At 37.0% G+C, this 24,864-nt stretch overlaps 1 protein-coding gene across 2 annotated transcripts in view; it reads right to left on the bottom strand.

Annotated features, from left to right (window-relative positions):
• Positions 1 to 24,864, bottom strand: part of PROS1 (protein S) — a 105,469-nt gene that overhangs the window by 16,300 nt on the left and 64,305 nt on the right. For both annotated transcript variants that reach the window (XM_063661460.1, XM_063661461.1), the window contains 7 exons: positions 24,303 to 24,389; positions 16,957 to 17,079; positions 16,722 to 16,853; positions 12,241 to 12,366; positions 9,869 to 9,990; positions 8,008 to 8,123; positions 4,352 to 4,541 (listed from right to left, as the gene is read on the bottom strand). In XM_063661460.1, the coding sequence (XP_063517530.1) occupies positions 4,352 to 4,541; positions 8,008 to 8,123; positions 9,869 to 9,990; positions 12,241 to 12,366; positions 16,722 to 16,853; positions 16,957 to 17,079; positions 24,303 to 24,389 (896 nt within the window). The remainder of the gene's footprint in view (positions 1 to 4,351; positions 4,542 to 8,007; positions 8,124 to 9,868; positions 9,991 to 12,240; positions 12,367 to 16,721; positions 16,854 to 16,956; positions 17,080 to 24,302; positions 24,390 to 24,864) is intronic.

The raw sequence follows: 24,864 nt of genomic DNA, 5'->3' as shown, positions 1-24,864 counted from the left end.
CATGGCCTTAAAACCCCTCTTTATGCTGAGTATTCAAAACTTTGAATTGAAGGCTTAACTGCAAAAATATATCCAGAATCTGACCACTTCTTACCACTCTTACCATCAGCACACCAGTCAAACTGTCATCTTCTATCCGCTGGGTTATTCCAACAGTCTCCTAACTCCATATCCCCATATCCTGTTATACACTCATTCTCCACTTCTGGTTTCCACAAAGCCATCAGCTTCTGATTGGGATTATCTTTTAAAATGCAAACTAGATCATGTCCCTTCTCAAAATCATCCAGGGCCTTTCCATTTAGCATAAAATCCACATCCTCATCATGGCCTCCAAGGCCCTAGATGATCTTATTCTAGACCACGTTTCTAACCTCATTTTCTAACTACTCTCCCCTGCTGCTACACTACTCTTTGTGTTATTCCTCAAATACCAAACACATCCTATTCCAAGAAATTCTGTACTTGCTGTTCACATGGTGCAGAATCATTTTATATTCCCTCATGTATTTCTCATGCCATGTGCTCTCAAGTCTCAGCTCAGATCTAATATCATCAGAGATGCCTTTCCTGATTCTATATGCATACTAACCACCATCACTCTCTATGTCTTTGCCTGGCTTTTCTCTTTCCTTATAACATGAATAACTATCTGGCATATTTATTTTTTCATGCATTTGTTGTTTGCATCTCACCATTAGAATGCAAGCTCCGTAAGAGCACTGACTTTTTTTTATTTGCTGTTGTATCTTTACCACCTAGAATAATGATTAGCATGTAGAAGTGCCAATAAATATTTTGCTGAATGAATTACGATACATTTACAATTAAAATTCCTATTAATATTAGACTCATAATCAAAGATAAGATGTAATCATTTATAAATTCACCACGTTTGCCCAAGTGTGCTTTGTTCATACTTCTAATGTAATATATTTCATGTCACATTATATTATTTCCCAAAGAAGCATCAGCTATTTATCTGTGAGGTACTAAGCTCTAGAGCGAGGAAAATCTCTTGCTATTGTTGCGGGAAGTCAGGGACCCCAAATAGAGGGACTGGATGGAGCCACGGCAGAGGAACATAAATTGTGAAGATTTCATGGACATTTATCAGTTCCCAAATAATACTCATAATTTCTTACACCTGTCTTACTTTAATCTCTTAATCCTGTTTTCTTCATAAGCTGAGGATCTACGTCACCTCAGGATCACAACTGTGTTAACTGTACAAATTGATTGCAAAACATGTGTGTTTGAACAATATGAAATCAGTGCACCTTGAAAAAGAACAGAATAACAGCGATTTTAGGGAACAAGGGAAGACAACCATACGGTCTGACTGCCTGCAGGGTCAGGCAAAATAGAGCCATATTTTTCTTCTTGCAGAGAGCCTATAAACGGACCTGCAAGTAGGGAAGATATTGCTAAATTCTTTTCCTAGCAAGGAATACTAATAATTAATACCCTGGGGAAAGAATGCATTCCTGGCGGGAGGTGTATAAATGGCCGCTCTGGGAGTGTCTGTCTTATGCAGTTGAGATAAGGACTGAAATATGCTCTGGTCTCCTGCAGTACCCTCAGGCTTATTAGGGTGGGGAAAAACCCCACCCTGGCGAATTTGAGGTCAGACAAGTTCTCTGCTCTCAAAACATGTTTTCTGTTGTTTAAGATGTTTATCAAGACAATATGTGCACCACTGAACATAGACCCTTATCAATAATTCTGCTTTTGCCCTTTGGCTTGTGGTCTTTGTTGGACTCTTTATCAGTAGTTTCTGATTTTGCCCTTGTCCTGTTTCCTCAGAAGCATGTGATCTTTGTTCTCCTTTTTGCACTTTGAAGCATGTGATCTTTGTGACCTACTCCCTGTTCTTACACCCCCTCCCCTTTTGAAATCCTTAATAAAAACTTGCTGGTTTTGTGGCTCAGGTGGGCATCACAGTCCTACCGATATGTGATGTCACCCCTGGAGGCCCAGCTGTAAAATTCCTCTCTTTGTACTCTTTCTCTTTATTTCTCAGCCAGCCGACACTTATGGAAAATAGAAAGACCCTACATTGAAATATTGGGGGCAGGTTCCCCCAATATGCTATAGTTCTAATGCCTTGAATTCAGGAACTTAGCATCAAAAGCACTCACTAAAAGCTTATTGAATAAATGAGTGCATGTCTGCATAAATGAAGGACCAAAATAATTTAGTGATGACCTCACATGACTTCTCAACACAAACTTCTTGTCTGGGCGCAGTGGCTCACACCTGTAATCCCTGCACTTTGGGAGGCTGAGGAGAATTGATCACCTGAGATCAGAAGTTCAGGACCAGCCTGGCCAACACAGTGAAACCCATCTCTACTAAAAATACAAAAACTACCTGGGCATGGTGTCAGGCACCGATAGTCCCAGCTACTCGAGAGGCTGAGACAAGAGAATCACTTGAACCCAGGAGGTGGAAGTTGCAGTGAGCAGAGATCATTGCACTCCAGCCTGGGTGACAGAGCAAGACTCCGTCTCAAAATAATAGTAATAATAGATAAATAAATAAATAACATAAATAAATAAATTGAGATCAGCACAAACTTCTTGCCAGCTCCTCTAGGCATAAAAGATGTCTCTTTTGTGTACCACATTCTAAGGTGAAGCCAATCTTCTCTTAGCTATCCTCTGCTGATGGCAGCAATGACTCTATACTTCAGAAAAGACTTCTCCCCACTATCAACTAGCAGTAATCCCTTGAGAAAAGTCCCACTTTAATCCAGTTGATTAAAGTGCTATTCTTGATCATTAGAATAAAGGCTATATGTAGGATTAAATTAAAATGCTAATTTCTTTTCTTTCTTTCTTTCTATTTTTGAGACAGAGTCTTGCTTTGTCACCCAGGCTGGAGTGCAGTGGCGTGATCTCGGCTCACTGCAACCTCTGCCTCCTGGGTTTAAACAATTCTCCTGCTGGGACTGCAGGCATGCGCCACCAAGCCTGACTAATTTTTGTATTTTTAATAGAGATGGGGTTTCACCATGTTGGTCAGGCTGCTCTCGAACTCCTGACCTCAGGTGATCCACCTGCCTTGGCCTCCTAAAGAGCTGGGATTACAGGCATGAGCCACTGCGCCCAGCCTAAATCGCTAATTTCTAAGCACACTAGTACCTGCTAACGTATATCATTTGCACAAAAACTGATTACTAGGTCTGGTACAATGGCTCATGCCTGTAATCCCAGCACTTTGGGAAGCCAAAGTGGGAGGAGGATTCCTTGAGTTCAAGACCAGCCTGGGCAACATAGCAAGACCCTGTGTCTATTTTTTTTTTTTAAAGGATTACTTATCTATCTGCTTGTATTTGAATTTGAATTACGTTTTTAGATTTGTTACTATGTTTATTTCTCCTTACTTTAAAAAATATTATTGGCAATTGAGGAGAGTTTTCCTTGATCAGTGGTGTCTTTGCATAAATTGTTATGCCAGCCGGGTGTGGTTGCTCACTCTTGTAATCCCAGCACTTTGGGAGGCCGAAGTGGGTGAATAGCTTGAGGCCAGGAGTTTGAGACCAGCCTGGCCAACATGGTGAAACCCTGTCTCTACTGAAATTACAAAAATTAGCTAGGTATGCTGTTGCACACCTGTAATCCCAGCTACTCAGGAGGGTGAGACACAAGAATCTCTTGAACCTAGTAGGTGGAGGTTGCAGTGAGGCAAGACCATGCCACGGCACTCCAGCCTGGGCAACAGAGTGAGACTGTCTCAAAAAAAAAAAAGAAAAAAAAGGCTAGGCGCAGTGGCTCACATCTGTAATCCCAGGACTTTGGGAGGCCAAGGCGAGTGGATCACCTGAGGTCAGGAGTTTGAGACCAGCTGGACCAACATGGAGAAACCCCAACTCTACTAAAAACACAAAATTAGCCGGGCATGGTGGCGCATGCCTGTAATCCCAGCTACTCAGGAGGCCAAAACAGGAGAATCACTTGAACCCGGGAGATGGAGGTTGCAGTGAGCTGAGATCACGCCACTGCACTCCAGCCTGGGCAACAAGAGCAGAACTCCGTCTCAAAAAAAAAAAAAAAAGTTAGGCCACCTAATAATCCCTAACACCACTGTTCACCAAACAGCAACTAAAAAAGGTAAAAAGTTAAAGACAGAGTAGTTCAAGCAAATAACTAAAAACAATGATTCTAATATATTAAGTGAGAATATTATTTCTCAGGATGTTTCAGGGATTTACAGTATGTAGAATATACCTCATATAGCATCAGATAACTCCAAATCCATTTTGGTTTGGTATCACTATAAAAATAAATTATGATTTTATACAGACTGCATCAAAGTGGGAAGATATTGATGAAATCTGCAAACATACCATATTCCATAGACCATTATTAATAACGTCACCTCCAGTTGTGATTTTGGATGTATGTTCATTCTTAAGCTGAACTTCGATCTTTCCACCACGAAGTGCAATCAGGAGCCACGCTGAGTGATCGATAGATTCTGCGTACAGTATCACGCCTTCTGAATCATATGTCCGGAAATCAAATTCTGCTGAAAATCTAAACAATGGACAAAGAGAGATCCTTAAGAGTAAGAAATACAGAAAGCTCAGTGCATTATTCTTTTTTTCTTGTACTGACAAACAGTAACACAGACAAAGAGTCAATTATTTATTTCTTTTTCTGGAATTAATAAAAAAGAAGGGCACAATTAGACTGCTCATGTATTATCTCTGGTTCCATGTATGTTTAAAATTAAGTTATTATATTTTCTTGCTTATTCTTGGAATCTTTTCCCCAGGGAACAGATGCTTTGGTAATTTGTCATCTTTTTTTGGCATATATTTTGATAGCACCTTCCAAATGCTGGAATTAATACACAGGTATAAGTATCAGGCATACTATATCTCTCCTGGAGCCTTTGATACACTATATAATCTGACATTAAGAAGTGGTAGTTTTTTTGGGTTTTTTTGTTGTTTTTTTTGTTTGTTTGTTTTTGTTTTTGCTATATCCATAAGTGATCATAAAATGTGTTACAATTTAATCGTTGGTTTATTCATCAAAAGGCATATTTTCCCTATAATTTCACATGTCAGGAATCACTCATGGAGAGCTACAAGATGGCATATGGATGACTGCAGACATCATTAAGCCTTGATGTGTGGTAAGAAAGGTAAAATTTAAAAACTTAAAATATATCTATTAGCTTTCCTAAAACTCCAATTGCATAAGTCACTGTTGTAGAATACACAGAAGGAAAACTTAAAAGACATAGTCTACCCATGTGTTTGGGGGTATCTGAGTGCTGGCAACATCTGTTGCTATTAAGACTCTAGACATATATGTAGCTATTACAGGGGAGAAAAGTCTTAGGATGCAGGACTTAAAATAACATGTGTTGATTCAGTATCCTTAAAACACTTCAATGAGAATCAGCATTGAAGTTTCCAAGGGACTAGCAAATCCAAATGATTGATGAAAGACAAACAGGGAAAAGGAACAATAGGTGTATAACTATTAGTCACCTAACTTAAAATAAAGGCAATTTAAGTTAAAGAGTCTGGACTTCAGATAATTGCTAAATTAGGCAGGACAGAATCCCACACTCTTACCGCAATATAGTATAATAGTAATAGTAATAGAGGCACCATTTGCAATGGGGCACATATCTCCCTCAAATGGAACAAAGAAAAGGTGACAAAATGAATGTTTTCATCTTTAGAATTACAAAGAAATATTAAAAAAGAGGTAAAATGTGGAGTAAAGTATGTTGGATGGTTAACAATGTAGTAGGAATTTACTGAACTCAGATTATGAAAAAAAGAACAATTTTGCTTGGAATAAGGACTTCTATACTCTTTCATAATTATCTGAGCATTTTGCTGATGTGAAGCAATGTTATCTTGCCAAAATCCAAATCTGTGTATGCTCAGGATCTTCCAGCAGTTGATTCTATTATGGAGATAATTTCCTTTTCTTTGTAAAATCAAGCTGAAATCATAGTTTCAAAGGGTCATGTTCTGCATATTTTGTTTCTGGAATATATCATCAGCAGATTGATTCATTACAATGGGGAACAATTCATTCTTTTTCACAAGCATGGTAAACAGGAAAATAAAGTGAATTTGTTGACATTTACGTAGGGAAAGTATTTGATCATGAGCAACAGACATAAAGAAATTTGCAAAAATAAATAAAAGCACTAGTTATTCTTTGTGTTGATCACACAGGGGGCAGTTTATAAAAATTCATCAAGCTATACATTTAATCTAATGTGTACATATTGGTACATACTTTATATTTCAATGAAAAGTTTAAAATAAATAAATAATAAATTCTGGAAAAAATAATTTGGCCAATTTCAATCCCATGTTAGAGATCAAACTACTGTGAATCGTCAGTGAGAAATGAACAAATGCCTGGAGATTGGCTCCAGGACCTCTGGATGGTATCAATATCCACAGATGCTCAAGTCCCTTATATAAAATGGCATAGTATTTGCATATAACCTGTGCACATTCTCTCACATACTTTAAGTCATCTCTATATTATGTATAATACTCAATACAATGCAAATGTTATGTAAATAGTTGTCATACTGTATTGTGTCTTATTTGTATTATTTTGTATTGTATTGTCATTGTGTTTTTTCCTGAATATTATCCACCCGAGGTTGGTTAAATCCACAGATGAGGAACTCAAGGTTTTGGAGAATCAATTGTATTCCTAAAAGTGTTATTTACTAGAACTAATATTTTTCTCTCATTATTATTCTCATAGCAGGGAAGGGTTTTCTCCACTCTCTATCATTAGAAGATATTACTTGCTCTGTGATGTTAAAGGAAAAAACCACATATTGGCAGAAATAAAGTGTGGAAGGAGCACAGTTACTTAAGTATTTATGTAAGTTATTGATCTTAGAATAATTTTCAATGTTTTTAATAACGTCTATGAATTTCATTGAATTATTTAATGAATAATCATTCATGTATCTAACATTAAATTCTAAACATACATGCTTATTTAATTAAAATATTTTAAAATTTGAATGGTATAATCTTTCTCAAGTATTTTTCCTTCTCATTATTCTAAAAAAAATCCAATTTCTTTCTTCTACTTCCAGCAATGTATGCTTCTGAGAAAATCTGATAACTAAAGTACAATTATGGCAGATCACCTGAGGTGATCACCTGAGGTCAGGAGTTCGAGACCACCCTGGGCAACATGGTAAAACTCTTGTCTCTACTAAAAATACAAAAATTAGCTGGGTGTGGTGGCTCACGCCTGTAGTCCTAGCTACTCAGAAGGCTGAAGCAGGAGAATTGCTTGACCTGGGAGGTGAAGGTTGCAGTGAGCCCAGATTGCTCCACTGCACTCCAGCATGGGCAACAAAGCAAGACTCGGTCTCAAAAATAAATAAATATAATAAAATAAAAATTGGATCATAAACATTGCCATAAAAAATAAAGTGGAATCATGACTAAAAAACATAAGCATTTACTTCATTTCTGAACTCAATCTAACTATGATAATAACGGATAAAGTATTTAGATAGCCAACTAAAATTATGTAATGTATGTCTTTAAAATGCCACTTAAGCAAGTTTAAATTTTTTTCCTTAATAATTTTGAATATAATGATAATCTAAAAGCAATATTGAGTATTTTTTATTACCTAGTTTTCATAACATGTGTAAAGAATAATGGAAATTTCACAAGTACATTAAATCTACTTTCCCAGCTTCTTAGTAAATATGCATTTTCTACAAAAGGAATAATATGGAATAACGTAAAATGTTCATTGGGGAAAGTCAGCCTAGAATGACTCAAAAAGGTTTTAGCATGAAAATTACATGTGTGAAGGAGTAAATTAACTTTAGGATTCCCCAAGTCACCTGATTGGTAATATGACTACATTATCTGATAGGTAATACAATTTCACACATTTCAAACCTTTTCAGCCACTTTTCTTCTGCCCTTATCTGCTTAACCTCTAGAAATTATCATTGGTATTGGTTCCTCACCTGCTGATTTCTGGCAAACGAAATTTTAAATATAAAACAACCCCTGCAAACTGCTCCGCCAAGTAAAGTAATTCATACTTTGTGTCAAGGTTCAAGGGAAGGCACACTGAAACAACCTGGAATAAAAGAAACCAAATAAACAGGAAGAAAATCAAAATGCATAGGTTATTGCTTAATGTTTGTGTGAGGTCATGCATTTTTGTTTGGTTACTAATGTATCATGTGTAATACACTAAAATAATTAAGAATATTTTTGGTAATAATAAACACATCTCTTCCATTTCCTTGTATAGTCTATCTATCAGTATAACCTCCAAGAATACGTGTGTTTTAAAGTCTTGTTCAACGTGCATGGCTTTCTATCTTTGTCTTTAATACTTCCTTCGCAAATTTTCGTCCTAAACACAAACTCTTTCTTCAAGAACCAATATATATTTCTTTACTTAACTGTCAGGTATATTATCTCCCATGAATTATGTCTGAAAATTATTTTTATTTGAAGTCAGAAATAGGTGTAAGAATTAATGTACCAATAAACAGCACCTCATTCGTTCACTCATTCATTTATTAAGCAAAAGTTTTCTGAGCAAGAATGTGCTGTCTAGATAGTAAAGCGAATACTGGAAAACATGAAGGAAAGAAATATAAATTAAGATCTCATAGTCTCCAAGGAATTTACAAGAAGATTATTTAAAGTCACCACATACGGTATCAAGTATTTTTTTCTATGAGTGAAAACAAACATTAAAATGAAAAGCTTTTAACATATAAATTATTGAGCACATATGAGGATATTTTGAGGAGAATTATGTACATAGCACTATATTAAATATAGGCCCAGAAATAACATTTCATTTCCCCTTAAAACTTTAATAAATCTATTTCAAGGCAGATGGTGATATGTAACTACACCAAATACAGAAATGATAAAGGACAAAATTACAAGATAGATGTTCACACAGCATGGCATTTCAATTAAGTAGTACCATACCGAAATTACTACACATGCCAACTAGCTTATTACCAAGTAGGTTGCTGACATTTTTCTGGACATATACAGCTTTGTTTTGGCAACAGCTATAGAGGTATGTGTGTATACTTACTTGAATCATTATTTAGGCATTTTTTATGGCCTGCCTCATAATAATATATAACTTTACCTTCACTTGTCAAAAAAAAGATGCAGGAAAAAAAGAGCTCAGATGGTGACATTTATTTCAACGAAGTAAAAATGAGCACCTACCCCCAATATTCAATTCCTGGGTCAATTATGCATTAAATCTAAGTAACTAAAAGCAAGTTTGAGAGACACAGATTAAGAAATCAACCTCTCCGAATTATGATATACTTAAACCCCACTAAATCCTAGAAATGGTTAAAAGGGTACATTAAAACTGCACTGGTACTCTCTGAAATTTTATGAGCACTTTATAAACCCTAAAATGCCTAAGGCATGATCAAACTAGTCAGAGTGGAATCCAGAAAAGTAGACACTGGAAAATGTTTTCACTGAAGTTTCCATGGGAGATTTTTTTTCACAATGAGGGCTATTAAACTCAGCTTTTCTTGATTTCTTAAGTAAACATCCAAGTTGTATTTTATAAATGTACAGACTACAGATAAGCACTCTCTAAACTGTGACTCTATCCTCTTTTTTTTAAACCCAGCCACTAATTATCCCCAATGTTTATGACTTACATGACCATAATTAGTAAATAATCATGACTCATAACCTGCTTAAAGCTACAGCAATTATTGCAGAACATCTGTATTTTCCTAACAACTCAGCTATGTGAAAATAAGTATCTAGGATCTCTCATTTTAGAAAATGGTGAGAAGTTAAGCTTTGTAAAATGTTTACCTCACAACTCTTCTGATCTTGGGCAAGTTTGAATCCTTTCTTCCCATCACAGTAGCAAGTGTAACCTCCAGGATAATTGACACAAAGCTGAGCACACATGCTCTCAGAGCATTCATCTATATCTGAGGTAAAAAACACACACACACACACACAAACTTTAATATCCCCTAAATGTTCAATCTTATAGGCACAGGAATATTATGATTGTAGTATGATATAATCAATGATAATCAAACCTTAGGGAAAGAAATACTATGACATCAAACTGCATTTAAATATAATACTTAACATGGAAATTTAAACGAGTTACAAGTATAATTTTTATTTACATATTTGAAACAAAAATTAATTTATAACTTTCAGTGATTAAGTAAAGTATAACAATTCTACCAAATTTCTCATTCTGAATTTGAAGAAAAAAAAGATTGAGAATCTCAACTTAACTGTCATTTCTGATTATTTGAATTTCATTGAGATTACCTCACAATTCATTGCTTTGAAAAAAAGAAAAAAGAAATGAGAAGGGAAAGAGGAAGGGAGAGGATGATGGGGAAGTAAAGGAAAGGAAAGGTAGGGAAGGGAAGGGAAGAAAAGACCCCTTTAACTGAAGGTTGATACAATCAGGAATTAAATGACAATATCAAGAACATTGGAACACTCACAATGCGATAATTAATGGTGGCAGTGAATTTAGGGAAATATCTGTTGTTGTTGTTTTTTTTAAAAAAAAACCTCACTGTGATGTAATCTCCCATATTATGAAATCTTCTATATGGTCCCTATCCCTACTCCACATTTTGAGAAAATCATTCTTGGAAATTTATAATATTATGTTGAAGCAAACATCTATCTCAGAGTTATATAAGATCATTGACATTTTCATTGGATATGCCCTATGACCTTTAAAACTCCACAAGCTCATAAATGCTATTATTGAATATGTTCTCATAAAATAATTTAAAATAGATTCCCAAAATTAATAATCCTTAGTATTAAAAATTGCATATTATTAAAGTTATAGATAGATAAGTCATATATAAATCTTTTTAAAAAATATGTCATTCATTAAATAAAACTACAATACAGGTGATGAAGTTGGCTAATGATAATTCTGCATACATCTAGAGTTTTCCATGGTAATTTCTATCTGCAATGGTGGGAAAGGAGAAATGTGTTGGCGGGGGTGGCAGGGGAATATTTTCGGTGATTTCAAAAGGAGATAGGACATCAAAATCTCAAAAGCAGCATACGTAGTTAAAAAATATATTGTAAAATTGTTATTGATTTAGGCAACTTCATAGAGACAGAAAACAAGATTAGAGGTTACCGCCATCAAGGTAACTAATAAAAGAAAACTCACTGCTTAATGGTTACTGCTTAAGAGTTTCTGTTGGGGCTGATAAAAAAGTTCTGGAAATAGCAGTGATGGCTGCATAATGGCATGAATGTAATTAATGCCGCTGAATTGTACATTTAAAAACGGTTAAAAGAGTACATTAAAACTCTACCTGTAGCCCGTAAATCTATTTCTTAAAAGGTACATTATACATGTGTGTGAATATACATATATATATATATATATATATATATACAGCCACAATAGAAAAATTAGTATTGATTAGTTCCAGCCATGGCAGTAAATCTGTTTTAAAATTTTAAAAAATCGAAAGGAAGGTATGAGATAATCTGTATATCATAAACAAACCTACAAACGAACAACTGTAATATGTTGAAGCTTCCTGAGGCACACAGGACAGCGCCACTGCAGTTACATGAAGTAATAGCACCTTTAAGGGGTTGCCCCAAACCCACAGGCTCTGACATTACCGATCAGTATTTCTTAAATTTCTAGAGTACTGTTATCATTTCTTTATCATGAGATAATAGAACTGTGTCATTTTTTATTTTAGAATAAATGATTTATTTATATATGCACAGAAAAATCACTGAAAAGCTTGGAATAAAAACTAAAGTTTTAACCATGCTTATTGTCTCACTAAGATGATTTTTAAGCTTGTGTCTTTCTTTTCTATCTACTGTTTTTCCTTCCAAAGTGAAATTCTCTTTATCTTTGAATATGACGTAAATGATGTGAAAATATGTTTATCTTGTTTTAATCACACATGGAGGTCTCCAATTCATAGGTAGCTCAAAGGGCCAATTGGCATGCCTAACACTAAACTTAAAGACCATATGCCTTACATACTCTTACTCTGGAAGGAAGGAAGCCAATGATTACCCAATTGAACAAGCTATATTAGGGATAAGAAAATATGACTGTTGATGTCAAACAAAACCAATGCTTTTAAATATCAGTTCAGGGTTCACACCCACCCTCTCCACCATCAGTAATGATACCACCATCATTCTACCTTCACAAGACTTTGATTTGAGATTATATCTGTAGCCTTCAGGGCATTCACATTCAAAATCTCCTGGGATGTTCTTGCACACAGCTGTGCCACAAACGCTTATCTTCAAAGAGCATTCATCCACATCTATAAATAAAATCACTATATTAAAAAACATTTTTCCCATACCAGCAGACACTACCAAAGAACCTCGATTTGTGTTTCCTGGATCTAGTTTAATATATGTAATGTGATAACAGATTGGCCTTTGGACCAAAAAACATTAAATCTATCATCATATGTTAGCTCACTAAATATGATTTCTTTCTACAAATGCATAGGGAAATTTGATTGATGTTTGCCATGTTCCTTCCTAGTTATGTTAAGAAGGAGAAAGCTTTAGAAATTTTCTTATCTGCCAGGTTGTGGTACGAAAATAAATGGAGGTCTTGAAAACAGATTCAATCCATATTATCACAAGTATTTTTTGTACATGGGATGGCTCATCTATTCTATCTTGTTTCTTTGGAAATGAACAAACATCTAATTAGTACACTACTATTGTTGTCTAAAGTAGACAGTAGTGATTCAAATTTAAAATAAGATTAAGGTCTCTAAGTACTTATAAATCTGCAGTTAATCCAATATGAATTTAGTGCTAAATGAATATTCCAGAAATTTCAGATGCATATATTGTATTGCCAAATGAAGAAGGAGATAACATATTGATAGTAACTAGTTACTAGATGAGCACCTGTGAAGAAAACAAAACACGTGACAGAAATAGTTCAATGGAGATGGAATTATTAGTGAACTACTCTGTGTACTCTCTGGAGAAAGACACATTCAGAACAGAAAATATGTTTTCTATTCTAAAAGTTGACAGCTTTTTTTCCAGATTAATAATCAAAATTTAGGATATTATTTAAAATAACTTGCACAAAAATAATAAAACCAGTTCCCTTGTAGGAATTTTTCTATATTTTGACTGTATCATTGTCAATGTCTTGAGTGTGAAATTGTAGTATCATTTTGTAAACTCTTACCATTAAGGGAAAATGGGGTAAAGGGTATATAGCATCTCTCTGTATTACTTCTTACAACTTCATGTGAATCTTTAATCAATTCAAAGTGAAATATCCAATTTTTAAAAAACAGCTAAAAACTCTATGTTTTTGAAATAAAGTAAGCCTGAGCAACAGTGGGACACTGTCTCTACAAAGTTTTTTTTCTTAAATTAGCCAGGAGTGGCCGGGCACAGCAGCAGTGCTGTAATCCTAGCACTTTGGGAGGCCAAAGTGTTTGAGACCAGCCTGAGCAACATGGTGGAACCCTACTTCTACATATTAAAGACAAAAAAGGAAAAGAGGAAAAAATTAGCCAGGAGTGGTGGCATGTGTTCTTGTTACTAAGGAGGATAAGGCAAGAGGATCACTTGAACCCAGAAGTTGGGGTGCCTTGAACTATGATTGCACCACTCCACTCCATCCTGGGCAACAGAGGGAGACCCTGTCACTAAATAAATAAATAATAAAATAAAATAAAATGAAATAAAATCAGTAAAAATATGTCACTAAGTGTATTTGGTTTGAGGCATATTGCAGGGAATTATTTAGATCATACAAGTTTAAGTTACAGTGCATTGGTTTTATGACTCCAAACTGATATCTAATGTCTGATTGAAAGGTTTTATTCTTTCAGCCGAGCACAGTAGCCCATGTCTGTAATCCCAGCACTTTGGAAGGCCAAGGTGGGCAGATCACTTGAGCTCAGGCGTTCAAGACCAGCCTGGTCAACATGGCAAAACCCCGTCTTTACCAAAAAATACAAAATTGGACAGGCGTGGTGGCGTGCGTCTGTAGTCCCAGCTACTAGGGAGGCTGAGGCAGGGGAATCACTTGAACCCGGGAAACAGAGGTTGCAGTGAGCCGAGCTCACACTACATTCCAGCCTGGGCATCATAGCGAGACTCTGTCTCAAAAAAAAAAAAAAAAAGAAGAAGAAGAAAAGAAAAGTTAAGCTTTATTCTTTCATCTTTAGACAGTTACTGGCAACTGGATCCCAACCATTTCTACATCTTGGCAAAGGTCCCATTGTAATAGTGTTTTGTGTTTTTTTTGTTTGTTTGTTTGTTTGTTTTGAGACAGAGTCTCCCTCTGTTGTGATCTCAGCTCACTGCAAGCTCCGCCTCCTGGGTTCACGCTATTCTCCTGCCTCAGCCTCCGGAGTAGCTGGGACTACAGGCGCCTGCCACCACCCCAGTTAATTTTTTGTATTTTTAGTAGAGACAGGGTTTCAGCATGTTAGCCAGGATGATCTCGATCTCCTGACCTGGTGATCCGCCTGCCTCGGCCTCCCAAAGTGCTGGGATTACAGGTGTGAGCCACTGCGCCTGGCTGTAATAGATTTTTATATATTCTTCTATCTGTTTTCTATGCTATTACTTACATATCATGACTAAACAATAACGCAAATGAATATAAGAACAGATGTGGTTATCAGGAACATTCCTATTAATAAGAGCACTTTTGTAATCATTTACACATATATATGTGTATTAACTGAGTGGATAAGAATTAAATACTTTTTAATTTTTAAAAAGTCACAAATTTGGCCAGGTGTGGTGGCTCATGCCTGTAATCCCATGACCTTGTGAGGTTGAATTGGATGGATGGCTTCAACCCAAGAATTTGAGACCAGCCTGGACAATATGACAAAACTCCATCTGTATCTGTACAGAAGCTACAAACATTAGCCAGGCATGGTGGTGCACGCCTGTAGTCCCAGCTACTTGGGAGGCTGAGGTGGGAGGATCTCCCAGGAGGTTGAGGCTGTAGTGAGTTGAGATCGTCCCACTGCACTCCAGCCTAGGTGACAGAGCAAAACCCTATCTATCTCAAAAATAAAAATAAAAATACAAATTCTTTAGAAAGAGACTATTAAAGTATTTAAGTGTAGAAGTAAGAATGGGTACTATTTGTTTACAAAATGCATATGGTATCCAGCATTGTGATGGTTTTTCTATCACTCATGTTCTAATGACAGTCTTATTCTAAGTAGTCTCAAAATCCAAACTCAAACATACCTTCAAATCGGCAGATAAGAAAGACACATGGTCACAAATTGGATAACTGTTTAGAAGAATTTGTTGTTAATGTAGTTCACTTTAGAGTCATTTAACTGCAGTTTAAATAATATGATAGTATATTTTATCATACTAAACACTGCTATTCAGTAAGAGATAGATGATTTGAACATGAATCCAATTTAGGGCTTTACCAAAATATATATAAAATAAAGAGTTGAAAAGAAATTCACATTTTAACTTACTTTTTTTTTAAACATTTTAGCAAAACAAAAAAAAAGTAGTGGAGGAGAGAACTTGGATATTAATTGTATCCAGTTTCTAAAGGCAAATTTTAAGTCCAGGTGGGAAATTTTGTTTTTAGTCATTCATACACCTGATATGAATACTTGAAGATTTAGTCATAGCATTAACACAGCCAAACTGAAAGACAGTATACAGAGAGAAAAAAAGTCAAAATTTAGGGATAGGAAAACAATGAAAAACAAAACAAATACACCAGTAAAATGACTTGCTAGAAAGCTAAACTAACAGGGAATATTTAAGTCTGAAGAAGAAAAAGGAGTTATGACCAATGATATGATCTTAAAGGTATAAAGAGAAAGAAAACTAGATCTTTTACTTTCCCAAAACCACAACAGGAAATGAGGTGCCAGATGAAGGGTTGATGTTGGAAATCAGAAAAGTATTTCTGAAAAGGAAAAATAAAATACAATGGAAGAGGTTATTGCAGTGGATTTCTTTCTATGGCTATGTATCTTACTAGAAGAGAATAAAAAATATAATGTCTGAAAACAAAGGATAAACAATGATTTTGCAAAGTTTGTAGCATGCAAAGACTTGCATTGAAACGTCGCTTTATAATGAAATTCCTTATTGAAACATGCACACAAGTGTGTATATGCACATACAATAAGAAAATTTTAAAAAATTGTGTTATCAGTACTGTAAACTAAAATGCAGGCCAGGCACAGAGCTCCCACCTGTAAACCCAACGCTTTGGGAGGCGGAGACAGGAGGCTCACTTGAGTTCAAGATCAGTTTGGGCAACATGATTAACCCCATCTCTACAAAAAATACAAAACAAAAATAGCTGGGCATGGTGGCATGCACTTGTAGTCCCAGCTACTTGGGAGGCTGAAGTCAGAGGATCAATTAAGCTTGGGAGGTCAAGGCTACAGTGAGCCATGATGGAGCCAGTCTACTCCAGTCTGGGAGACAGAGTAAGACCCTATCTCTCAAAAACAAACAAAAACTAAAAAGCAGTTCCATGGTATCACAAGGCTTCAATGTCGATAAAAATGTGTTAGTATAAGCACTTACATATCATTTTTCCAAAAATTTGCTAGTAAAATTTCTCTAACTGGGATTATTCTCACACAGTAAATGTGTTTTAATTCTACCATCCCGCTCTTACCTTTACAGTCTTTCTTATTTGAAAGCATAACAAAACCACTTTTACAGGAACAGTGGTAACTTCCAGGTGTGTTATCACAAATTTGACTGCAACCTCCATTTATATTTGAGGGATCTTTGCATTCATTTATGTCTAAAACAGGAAAAAAAAATTATTTTTAAAGTAATATAACCTGCATAGAACTTTTCAGGAGACCAATCCTGATGAGCTGGGGGGCGGGGGTTATTATACATACCAAATTCACACTTTTCTCCTTGCCAACCTGGTTTACAAGTGCAAGTAAAAGAAGCTTTTCCATCTTTGCAGCTCATATATCCATCTTCATTGCATGGCAGAGGACTACACTGGTCTGGAATGGCTGAAGGAAATAGACATTTATTTATTTTTTTTATCTCATGTCATGGTAAAATAAAATTGTGTGTACTATAATAAAAATCCTGAAGCCTAGAACCAATGAAAAAAAAACCACAACTCCTTTCTTTAAATAATACTTTTCCTAAATTAAAAAGTGAGCCCATTAGGCAAATCTTTATAATTATTTTGTAAAAAGAAACTACAGATGGCAGCAGTGGCCCATCTAGAGTGGCCACTGCCAAGACGCCAGCTGCAGTGGGGATGTGGGCCAGGGCCTCCCACTCCATGGAGCAGATAGGAGCCCCACACTCCCTGGATGCTGCTGCAGCTTCCCTGTCGTGGTTCCGGACCCGGGTGCCTCTGTGCTCTTGGGGGCCTTCTCCCGCTGCCAGGCTTCTCCCTGCAGCAGGCATCCACTCTGATCTTAGAGGCATGGCCAGGGCTGCACGTGCCATGGATCTGGTAAAAGCCAAGGACAAGGGGGAGCTCCACCCCTTCCAAACTGGTGGGACAAGAGTCCCCTGAGTGCAGCTGCAGCTGCCCAAGTCTGGCTGGAAACCTGGGCATCTCTGTGCTCTTGAGGGCCTGGGGAGGCCCATTCTGCCCACCACAGACTCAGAAGTGCCTGCTCTTGCTTCCTGGCCTCTCCTCACTCCTGGCATCCACTCTGGTCATGGAGCAAAGTTGGAGCTGAAGCCAGCTCTTGTCACAGCCAAGCTGGGTGGGCATAAGCTCAGGGCAGTGCTAACATGCCAGCACCCTTCCCCCTCCAGTCTTTGGGCTCCAACAGGCATGGGAAGGGAGCTGAGGGGGGTACTGAGGGCAGCTCAGTGATGGCCTGTAGGCACCCCCTTGGCACAAACAGCCTGGGTGCCATGAACAGTGGCAGGAGGTAGACAGCTTCCTAGATGGAAAAGGGTGGGTCCCCTGTGAAGTCCCACCTTCAGGCTGGGGAAGGTCTGAGGCCTGTGGGCTAGGCTGCCAGTCCTGCTGACTGATGGGGGATCACTTGGTGCTTTTTCCTGGCCCACCCATGGCAGCACATGGACCAGTCAGCATGCACTTTCCCCCTCTGAAGACCATAAAAACCCCAGACTCAGCCAGAGCAGAACAGATATCCAGACAACCAGCTGCAGAAAGGAGCTACCATCTCCAGGGTCTCCTCTGTACTGGGAGTTGCAGACATCGAATGACCTGTCTGCAGAGAAGAACCACTGTCTCCAGGCCCTCCTCTGCTGAGAGCTGCTGATGGGACAACCAGCTGCAGACAGGAGCCACCCACTCTAGGCCTCCTTTCTACTGACAGCTGCAGAGACAATGGGATGACCTGCCTACAGAAAGGAGCCACCTGCCTCAAGGCGTCCTCTCTGCTGAGAGCTGAACACTTGATGGGACAACCTGCCTATAGAGATGAGCTACCCACTGAGGGTCTCCTCTGAGCTGTTCTAATGCTCAGTAAAGTTCCTGTTCATCTTGCTCACCCTCCACTTTTCTGCATACCTCATTCTTCATGGATGCAGGACAAGAACTCAGGCAAAGGCACCACCAGCCACAGAAGTTTCCAGCCAGAAAAGCAACACCCCAAAGATCCCATAACACTACTTTTGCATTGCAAGTATATACAGTATTTCATAACTGTAATTTAGATATTTTTCCAAATATATTACCTCATTTGAGCCTTAGAACAATTCCATGAGGCAGACAGAACAATACTATTCTCAACATTAAGAGAAAAAAGAGGCTAGGTGTGATGGCTCACAGCTGTAATCCCAGCACTTTGGGAGACCAAGGCAGGCAGATCACTTGAGGCCTAGGCAACAAGGTGAAACCCTGCCTTTACTAAAAATACAAAACTTAGCCAGGCATGGTGGCACATGCCTGTAGTCCCAGCTACTTGGGAGTCTAAAGCACAAGAATTGCTTGAACCTGGAAGGCAGAGGCTGCAGTAAGCTGAGATCATGCCACTGCGACAGAGCAAGGCTCCCTCTCAAAAAAAAGAAAATGAAAAAGGAAAAAGAACTTAAAATTTTCAATTTGGGCTAAGATGATGTAACAAGGAACAGATTTATCTTCCTGCCTTAAATAAGTAGAACTTCAGTCTAACTATGTAAAATAATGGTTTTTCAAACATTGGAGAACAGGAAGGAGAATACCGTGATTCCTAAGGAAAAGAAAATAAACAAGCTGAGACCTACAATTGGACCACATTACGGCCTGGAGATAGCTTCTATGCAACAATGCAAGAAACACAAACAGATCCCAGTGGTCTCCCTGGGTTGAGAAAACAAATATTGGAGTTTGGGGAGATGAAATTAGAATTTTGCTGGTCAGAGTACAATAAAGGCAGAGAGAGGGAAAAAATGTGTGTGTATGGAAAGAGAGAGAGAGAAAGAGAGATAGAGGAAACGAGAAAGAGTCTCCAGAGATCTGCAAAAAGATCCCCTAGGGTCTTTGGCTGAATGATGATTTGCACAGGAAAATTTCCAGAGCTCATAGAGGGATAGGGATAGTTTGTTTTAGACCAACCAGACCTAAAATATTTCACAGTACAAAAGGCATCAGGTAGAATGCTCACAAGGACTTATTATTGAGGCTAAATTAGTTTTAAGCTAATGGCTACTCCAGATTGCCTTAACAGAGCTTAAAATCAAACCTCAAAAGATTTGTTTTTCATGTATTCCACATAAGTTACCTAAATGCCACAACAAAATCAAACACTGTTTGGAAGAAGACAAGAAAATTCAGGACCCAGCAACGTAAGCTGTAAGCGTATTTTCTTTTCCTTAGGAGTCACAGTGTTCTGCTTCCTGTTCTCCAATGTTCAAAACCATTATTTTATACACTTAGACCAAAGTTCTACTTATTTAAGGCAGAAGGATAAACTTGGTCCCTGTTACATCATCTTAGCCCAAATTGAAAGTTCCAAGTTCTTTTTTCTATTTATACTGAGAATAGTATTGTTTGCTTGGTCCAGTAAACAATTAAAAATAAGTAGAGGTCAGATGCAGTGGTTCACTCTGCACTTTGGGAGGCAGAGTAGGGAAGACACTTGAGGCCAGGAGTTAAGACCAGCTTGGGCAACACAGCAAGACGTAATCTTTAAAATTAATTTAAAAAATAAATTCCCCAGCTGTGGTAGTTCATGCCTCTTGTCCCAGCTATTTGAGAGGCTACGGGAGGGGGATAGCTTGAGTCCAGGAGTTTGAAGTTACTGTGAGCTATGATCACACCACTGCACTCCAGCCTGGGTAACAGTGAGACCTTATATCCAAATAAAATAAAATACAATATAAAATTAAATTAAATTAAAAAATAAATACTCATGTAAAGAAACAAGAAAAAAATAATGTATAACCAAGAGAAAAATCAATAGATGAAAATATATCCAAAATGAAAGAGATGACCAAAAATCAGAAAAATAAGTAAATAAAATTATTTTAAATGCACTCCACACGTTCCAGTAGTAAATACAGGCATGATGAAAAAAATAAAATAAAATAGAAGATGTGGAGCCTACCCAAATGGAACTTATTGAAATGAAAAATAAACTATATAAAATGAGAAATACACTAAATGGGATTAAAAGTAAATTATACATGGGAGAAGAAAAGAAGAGTGAACTTGAAGACATAAAAACTATCCAAAACCAAGGAAGGACAGATAAGAAGTATAAAAACAATAAGTACGTAAATAAATTGATAAATAACTAGAGCATGAATGACTTGTTAAACAATATCAAATGGCCTAATACATGTTATTGACATTTCAAGAGAAGAGGAAAGATAGCAGGCAAAATGAAAAAAGAAATTTGAATAAATAATAGTAAATCATTTTCTAAATTTGATGAAAACTATGAACACATAGATCCAAGAAGCCTGCTAAACATCAATCAGGATAAACCTAAAAATACTGTGTCAAATTAGAGAAAACCAGGGGAAAAGAGAAATCTAAAACACAGTGTATATATAGAGAAAAAAAAAGCTAAGACTAACACCAGATTTTCCATCAGCATCTATTCAAGTGAAAGGACAATGAAGAGACATCTTTGACATACTGACAGAGCACTATGAACATGGAAGTCTTTACCCAATAAAAATATCTCCCAAAAATAAAGGCAATATACTAAAAGTATGAGAAACACTGGGCATGGTGGCTCATGTCTGTAATCCCAGCACTTTGGGAGGCCAAGGCGGTCAGATCACAAGGTCAGGAGATCAAGACCATCCTGGCTAACATGGTGAAACCCCGTCTCTACTAAAAATACAAAAAATTAGCTGGGCATGGTGGCGAGCACCTGTAGTTCCAGCTACTTGGGGGGCTGAGGCAGGAGAATGGCATGAACCCAGGAGATGGAGCTTGCAGTGGGCCGAGATTGTGCCACTGCACTGCAGCCTGGGCGACAGAGTGAGACTCTCTCAAAACAAAACAAAAAAAAAAAAGAGAGAGAAAATCCATCTTCATCAGATATGTAGTATAAGAAATGTTAAAGGAATTTCTTCAGGCAGAAGTAACATGTTGTCACATGGAAATGTGGATCTACAAAAAAGAATATGGAATGCCAGAAATGGTAAACATATGAGAAAATACAGAACAATGTTTTCTGGGCCAGGTGCCAATGGCTCATGCCTGTAATCCTAGCACTTTGGGAGGCCAAGGTGGGTGGATCACTTGAGGCCAGGAATTTGAGACCAGCCTAGGCAACATGGCAAAACCCTGTCTCCACAAAAATACAAAAAAATTAGCCAGGCCTAGAATCCCAGCTACTTGGGAGGCTGAGGCACAAGAATAATTTGAATCCAGCAGAGGTTGCAATGAGCTGAGATTGTGCCACTGCACTCCAGCTTGGACGACAGCACAAGACTCTGTCTCAAAAATAAATAAATGAATGAATAAATACATAAATAAAACAATATTTTCTCATTTGATAAGCTATTTATAAATTAACATATCTTGGAGTTTATGATGTATAATATTAAAATGTAAGGCAGAAACAACACAAAAAAATAGAGGAAATGAGGCCTGGCACAGTGGCTCATGCCTGTAATCCCAGCACTTTGGGAGGCCAAGGCAAAAAGATCACTTGAAGCCAGGAGTTCAAAACTAGCTAGGCAAAAAAGTGAGACCCTATCTCTACAAACAAATTTAAAAATTAGCTGGACACAGTGCTACATGCCTGTAGTCCTCGCTACTAAGGAAGCTAAGGCAGAAGGGAAGAAGGATTTGAGACAAGGAGTTCAAGGTTGCAGTGAGCTATCATCACACCACCACACTCTAGCCTGGGCTAGAGAGTGAGATCCTGACTGAAAAAAAAAAAAAAAAGAAAAAGAAAGTAAGAAAGAAAAGAAAAGAAATGAGTAAAAGAAGTTTGAGAAGCATAACTAATAACAGAGGAGATAAAATGGAATCAACTCCCCCCCTAAAAAAAAAACTCAAGTAAGCAATACAATTGCCGTAGGAAAAGAAAAAAAAGCAAAGAACAGATGGGATTAACAGACTTTAACCATCATGAATGGTAACATTAAATGTAAATGTCTATAGTCTAACACTCCAATTAAAAGACAGAGATTGTCAGATTAGAGAAAACAGCAAGACCCAAAAGAAACTCACTTGAAATATAAACACACTGGTATGTTCAAAGTTAATGGATGGAAAAGTAAACCATAAAAACACTAATCAAAAGAAAGCCAGAGTGACAACATTAATATAAGATAGATTTTAGAATAAGGAATATTACCAGAGAAAAAGAGCAATATGAAGAAGTACAAAGTAGGGCCTGGAATGGTGTTTCATGCCTGTAATCCTAGCACTTTGGGAGGCCCAGGTACCAGGTAGGAGGATTGCTTGAGGCCAGGAATCCGAGACCAGCCTGGAGAACACACCCAAGACCCCATCTCTATAAAAAATAAATTAGCCAGGAGTGATGATATGTGCCTATAGTTCCAGCTACTCAGGCAGCTGAGGCAGGAGGATTGCTTGAACCTAGGAGGCTGAGGCTGCAGTGAGCCATGATTGCACCATTGCACTCCAGCCTGGGCAACAGAGCAAGAGCTTGTCTAAAAAAAAAAAAGTACAAGTAAAGATCAATTATAGTGCCTTGTTTATTTTCTTCCTAAAGTATCAAAGCACTTTATCAATATGGCAAATGACATGTCATTTGTTTTTTATTTGTAATTTCTGTCCCCTCATTAGACACTGCAATAGTCCCTTGGTTTCTGCACATTTCCACACCAGCTTCTCAACTTCCCAGTCAACTGTACATGTTCTTCCTATCCTTCCAATACTCCCAATACTGCCAATATTTCTATCTCTTTGCATATGTTAGCCCAAGAAAAATTTTGTTGTTAAATAAATAAATAACCAACCTAGCTAATGCCTAATTAATTCCATAATTTTTTTAAAAAGTCTTCATAGGATCAAGTTTTTTTGAAATGTGGCAATACGTTAGGTATTAGTTTAAAATCATAGAAAAGAAACAAATAGAAAATTTTTATCAAAATTATTATTCTTCTGTTCTTTGGTAAATTTTAAGAAAAGATAAAGCATGAATTAAATAATTAAATATACGTGTTCAGACAAACTGTTCTCCCTGTGTAATTACTAGCACTTTAAATTAGAGAAAAACACAGTTAAATGAATATATAGAGAATTTCAATCCTGGATGTAAAATATTCTCTGAACAAACATCACAATTTATATCCTATGGTTGCACCATTTGCCTTTACTAATGTACCAATTTCCCAACAAAGAGTGAAAAATAAGATACCAGAATTATCATTAGGCCCCTTGTGAACTTCAGAGCAAGAAAGCTAATTTGATTCATATAACATTTTCCACGTTTATATTATCAGTGCCAAAACGTTAGAAGAATAAACGTGGCTCTACTTTGAGCTACTAATCTACTGTAACATTTAGTCACACTACATGATTATGCAACAACAGCCAACATAAAGCTGTTGGGAATAAAAATTCTGAAGCTGGTGACCTTTAGGAACAGAGAACGCTGTTCAGTTTAAAACATTAGGCAAAAAAATTCATTTTGAGTAATACAGCAGCATTTACAACTATAAACAAGTATTTTAAATGCAGTTTGAAAATACTTCCTTGCTGGGCATACAACCCATCAAAGGATCATTTCTCAATTTTTAAATGTTAATTTATATTAGCATGGGTGTACTTTACCTACAGAGTTTTTGTTTTGTTTTTTCAGTTGATGGTAGAAGTGCTTACCATTGACACAGCTTCTTAGGTCAGGATAAGCATTAGTTGACTGACGTGCAGCAGTGAATAACCCAGTTTGAAAAGAGCGAAGACAAACTGAAAATAAAAATGAACATAATCTTCTTAGAGTAGACACACATACTTGATCTGAATTCATGGTAGGAACTGTCCCAAGAGGTAGGATATTTATGCTCCTGTAGATTCACAAGATTCAGTCTTCAAAATGCAACACTAAATGTTTCCATCTACCTTTCTGAAAAATTAAAAATCTACAAGCAAGATGGCAACAGATACAGAAACATAAAAGATAAGTCTGTGACACCTTCTTCTCTCTGGAGAAGAACCTTAAAGTCAGAAGTGAAAAAAACCTTGATTTAGCATAGAAATTTATTGTCATATAAGTCTATGTTTTTAATTCCACAGCAGAAACAAGATGTTACCCTCAAATCTACTGACCAGAGTCTGATTTATAAAGTATATGTAATTCAGTCAATAGAATCAGTTCGTGTTTCTACTTGCTATAGGCTACTTCCAATTCTTCTAATGTTACCCTGAGATTAATACAATAATA

This window comes from Pongo pygmaeus, chromosome 2 (genome assembly GCF_028885625.2).
Source record: "Pongo pygmaeus isolate AG05252 chromosome 2, NHGRI_mPonPyg2-v2.0_pri, whole genome shotgun sequence".
Classification (NCBI taxonomy): Eukaryota; Metazoa; Chordata; class Mammalia; order Primates; family Hominidae; genus Pongo; species Pongo pygmaeus.
This window is presented reverse-complemented; position numbering and strand designations above follow the sequence as displayed.